The sequence below is a fragment of the Boleophthalmus pectinirostris genome, unplaced genomic scaffold (assembly GCF_026225935.1).
Source record: "Boleophthalmus pectinirostris isolate CB_2022bp ecotype Guang Dong unplaced genomic scaffold, ASM2622593v1 HiC_scaffold_6, whole genome shotgun sequence".
Taxonomy (NCBI): Eukaryota; Metazoa; Chordata; class Actinopteri; order Gobiiformes; family Gobiidae; genus Boleophthalmus; species Boleophthalmus pectinirostris.
In genome coordinates this window covers 830,001-834,785 of record NW_026571447.1, presented here as the reverse complement: position 1 = coordinate 834,785, position 4,785 = coordinate 830,001, and the positions used below count along the sequence as shown (strand labels likewise).

The following is a 4,785-nucleotide window of genomic DNA, read 5'->3' as shown; positions in this document are numbered from 1 at the left end:
TAGTATAGAGTCTCTACACAAAAAATACATTACCATACTAAAATTACTTTGTAGTAAGCTAACAACAAAGTAGGTTAATTTGAGGACAATGATAGTAATACTCTGTTACAGAAAAGTCATGAATGTGGAAATGAAGTTGATAAATGAAGATAATACAAACATGTTTGTTTGTGTGTAAAAATGAGCTCTGGGTGGTGAGACTGCTGCCATCAGATGTGTAAGTGCAACAGGAAATGTTTGCTGACAGTCACAATTGATAAGAAGTTCATAAGTCTAACCCTTGAGATTCCATAGAAAATGTCTGGGGTCATTTTCACCCCACTTATTGAAGAGTGAGGTAGTGATACAAAAACTGCAATTTCTTAAAAATTATGGAGAAAAAAAAAATGCAATGACCTCATGTCACAAACATGTTTTATGACGAATACCTGTAATATGAAAATATAAATACTTTTAATTTCAAAGATGTTGAAGAATAACAACCCCACTTATGCATCTAAGTGTTAAATATATAAATCTAATGATCAGAGCAAACAGTGGCCATTTCCAAAGCAGCTTACACGGATGGAGCACAAGAGGGCGCGCTGATCCTGCGCCATGTCCCCCACGTGTCTTTTTGGCCAAAACATGATGTTTTAAGTTTTACACTAAACGTTTAATTTATGTTATATACTTTATATCAGACACTTCAGTTTGCCAGAGCCGCTGTGTGACTTTGGGTTATAATTCAAATTCTCTTGGGAATGAAAATATAAGACAGTTTGGATTTTTTCGGGAATATGGTGCTGTGGTTTTGAAGGGTGTAAGGGGTGAAAACATTAGTTTTGTCCGAATTGTGGCTTAGTAGAAACATGAATTTAATAAGAAGTCTTTTCATTAAATGGTGGTAATATGTGACCGGATGTGCAGAGGGCAGCAGAGTTTGGCTGCTGTGCTCGGCGGCGTTAGCTCCGTGCGCTTTTAGTGCGTCTATGTGCGCTTTACTGGAGCCCTGAAGCGGACAGAGCGCACTGAAACATGGCACAAGTGAAGCTGAAGGAGGAGCCGGAGCTGTGGGAGCCGAACGACGTGGACAACAGGTGAGTTTAGAGGCTAAGGACGCTCTGAGCGCACAAGCCTGCTCCCAGCGGACCGCACACACACACTACACACACACTACATACACACTGCACAGGGACACACACGGAGAGGACACGGAGTCCACGCGAGACTGGGCCTGTGGGACAGAGAGAGACAGAGTCGGGGTCGAGGCGAGTCTGGTTCGGCTGATTCATTGTGAACGATCGCAGAGAAAGTGGTTTAACTGGAGACAGCAGAACAAGGCCGCAACCACTGAGCTGTACACAACACTGAAGGGATTCTGGATACTGTTACCATGGATACTGCGGCGGCCATCTTGTGACTGGAAGGGGGCAACATTCTAAAAGAAAATAATGTAAAAAAAAAAAAAAAAAAGGGTTAGAAATGTCACCTAAAAAAGGCCTGAAGTTTACAAATGCTGCTGTTTCTGAAACTTAATCCTTCATCATTTAGGGCCTTAGTCTGAAAATACTCTTTATTCCTTTATACTCTACTGGTCTATATTATATAATATAATCATAAAATATGTAGTTAATACAATTAACTGAGATTCAGGAGAAGGACCACGACTCAGCCACCCTCTCCTCTCACCAGCGAACCACAGCTCACCTCGACCACGCCTCTAATTTCCCAGAAGCCTATATGTAACAGCCTTTCCCATCATCCCAGGTTGTCTCGGCGAACTCGACCCCACCCTCCCATCCCCTATTTTGTCTTTCAGTCATAAGACCCCTACAAGGGGGGGTCCCGTTCCGGCTGGGCCAATTGTAGATTGAGACGGAGCCCCCACCCATAGTCTCAACCAGCCATCTCTGCCTCGCTTCATACATTATCAATAAACTTCTTTGCACTATGTCGTTGTTGGCGTGGTCCTAGCTAGTGAAGTAATATTAAGTGCAGCTCGATTACTTTGCACTGAATACTTATAATACAGTTTCATCACCACTGCATTGCTGTTAGACCTGCCTCTTACTTTAGGTTACCATGTTGGGGATTCTTCTAGTTTTCATTATAACTTATTGGAGTACCATGAGAGATTTTGCACCATATTGCTAACCACAGGACGATCTCCCTCCTTTCGGTCTGGAGTGTCCCAGGGCAGTGCAATCTCCCCAACCATGTTTATTGAATTATTACATTTAGACAGTTTTAGAGCCACTCTGTCTTATTACACCAAAGCGTTAAAGAAGGAGTATTCTTCAAAATCAAAAATCGACTTTTTGTACTTTCTACCATATTATAATGTTGGGCCCTTCTCAAAAACTGCCTGAAGAGGTTTTAAAAGTCACTATGCAGTTCTGGTCTTGAGGTCCCTCACAGGTTCTGTTCAAACTTTCCTTACCCTGGGCTCAGGCGGCGTGTCATGCAGTCCAGTGGTGGTGGCAGAGATGCCGGGGTCCTCTGGATTCATTCTGTTTAATCTTATTTGCTGGACACTGAAGCTACCGCAGCCTTTTCTCTTGATAAATGAATAGTTATGGGGTGAACACACAGTCTGGTGTGTGCACTCATACCAAAACTAAACTGCTGACTTGAAATAAATTACAAATGCAGTATTTTCAAAGCAATAAAAGGTAATATGGTGATCTAAATATATTGAGTGTTAGTGGTTTATATCCTGTTGAAGCACATTATCCCTCTTTATAGCTGCGTTTGTGAGATTCTGTACATAGCTCCTATCAATCTTACAGTGAGTTGTTTTTCTGAAGATACTTCTCATCAATCTTTTAAAATATTTGTGCTGTTCATGTGTAACTCTTATGTGTTTTTACAGTGTGGCCGAGGAGCTCAAAGAGGACCCAGACTGCAGAGGTGAGGGCAGAGTTTTAGAATCAGCAAAGCACAGCTTTTTGCAATGCTTAGACTGTTGTGGCTCGTTTGGACTGGGAGCGCTATGGCACGCTTTGGGTTAGTCTAGGTCTATGTCTCTGCTCCAGGGCTCTGGTCTGTGAGACACCAACACCGGCCATACATTAAAAAAAATCTAAGTCACACCTCAATTATAGTTTTCCAACATAAGGCCGATTTCAGAGATTCACAAAAGGATGTTTAAATGTTCCAAGTTTGTGGTGCTGTGAGACATGACTAAAGCTAAAGCAAGGGTAAACCAGCTACTTTCTGTTTTTTGTCAGTTTTTTTCTACATTTATGTCTGTTTTTCTTTACGCCACATTTTAACACCTCTTTATTTAATACTGTGGGTCATGGCTCATGTGTCAGAGAGACTATTGATCCCGAGAGAACATTTCTACTGCTTATCTCTCCTTTGTGTCTCAGTCAAAGGTCTCAGTGCAGTTCAACAGAAGGATTGGTCAGGGAGAGTCAGTAGATCTGTGTCAGGGCAGTTTGAGGAAAGGAAGAGCCAAAACGAATAAAGGTAAATACTGACCCTGTTACGGTCCGGCTTGTGTGACCACCACAGAGAAAGGAGCCAGGCACAACTTGAAGGTTTTAATCTCTCTGCTAGAGTATTTATTACATAGGTTTATTAAGCATTTATTACATAAGTTAGAATAAGTATGTCCAAAGTGCGAATAAGTATGTCAAAGTGCGTTGTGGCGATTGGCCAATGGTCTGACCAGGTGAGTTGAGTGGAGGAGCAGCAGCAGAGTGCAGGTGGTGGATCCCTTTTTATATATGCGACTCGATGCACTGGACCCTGGCACAAGCCCCACTTCAAAATCGACAGCATTATTATTAAAGGGCCAATATTATGCTATTTTCTGATCTATGTTGTAATGTTGTTTCCTCATCACAATCGTACCTGGAGTTGTGTTTTGTTCACATTCACATGATTATTTTCAGGGAGGTAACAGCATTATAACATTGCCTAAAGTTCAGGAGTCAATTATGCATAATATACGACTTTTAATAACAACACAGCGCAACAGTACTGATCTGTTCCAAAGTGAATCAATGGAAACAAGGCTTTAGTGAAGCTATTCCTCGACACAGACCCTTCTCTCACTTTCCCCCCCTCTTTAACCCACCTCACCATGTAGCAGCTCTTGGTTCGTTTGGACTGCGGCTGTGGACAGTTTAGGAGTTTAGTCCCTCTGTTAAGTGCCTGTATAATGTAAAATGTTTCTGTTATTGCAGATGACCAGAGCCCAGATGAGGACGACTCCAGACTGATCAAGATTAAAGAAGAACTGGTGGAACAGAAAGTCCAGCAGGAGCCGGTGGAAGCATTCCCAGTCATTGTATCTGTAAGGAGTGAGAAAGAGGAGTGTGTGAAAGAAGAGAGCAGAGAGGATGAAGAGGACGAAGAGGAGAGAGGGGACAGTGACCAAGCAGCAGCTTTAGAGGAACCCTCAGAGTCTGAGAGTGAAGAACAGTTTTCCTCTGACACGGACGACTCTGAAGACTGGACCGCTTCAGATAAAACTAACTCTCCACGTAAACGCGCTAAAGCGAAGGCCAAGAAGGAACCAGGAAGTCAACTGAAACACTGCTCTCAATGTGGAAAAGGGTTCCCCACAAACAAAAGGTTAAAAAGTCATGAACTTACTCATCTGGAAAACAAACCATTCAAATGTTTAGTCTGTGGAAGAGGTTTCATCAGGAGCTGTAAACTAAAAGTCCACATGAGGATTCACACAGGAGAAAAGCCGTTCAAATGCACTGTTTGTACTAAAGAATTTAGAACCAAAGACCATGTAAACCTGCACATGAGGATTCACACAGGAGTGAGACCTTTCAGCTG

The 4,785-nt window shown here is 42.4% G+C and overlaps 1 protein-coding gene across 1 annotated transcript in view; it reads left to right on the top strand.

Moving 5' to 3' along the window:
• The first annotated feature begins 897 nt into the window (after positions 1 to 897).
• Positions 898 to 4,785, top strand: part of LOC110157905 (zinc finger protein 658B-like) — a 15,241-nt gene continuing 11,353 nt past the window's right edge. The window contains exons 1-3 of the mRNA XM_055163331.1: positions 898 to 1,079; positions 2,855 to 2,892; positions 4,179 to 4,785. The exon at positions 4,179 to 4,785 is cut by the window's right edge and continues 943 nt beyond it. Coding sequence (XP_055019306.1) covers positions 1,018 to 1,079; positions 2,855 to 2,892; positions 4,179 to 4,785 — 707 coding nt within the window. The 5' untranslated portion in view covers positions 898 to 1,017. The remainder of the gene's footprint in view (positions 1,080 to 2,854; positions 2,893 to 4,178) is intronic.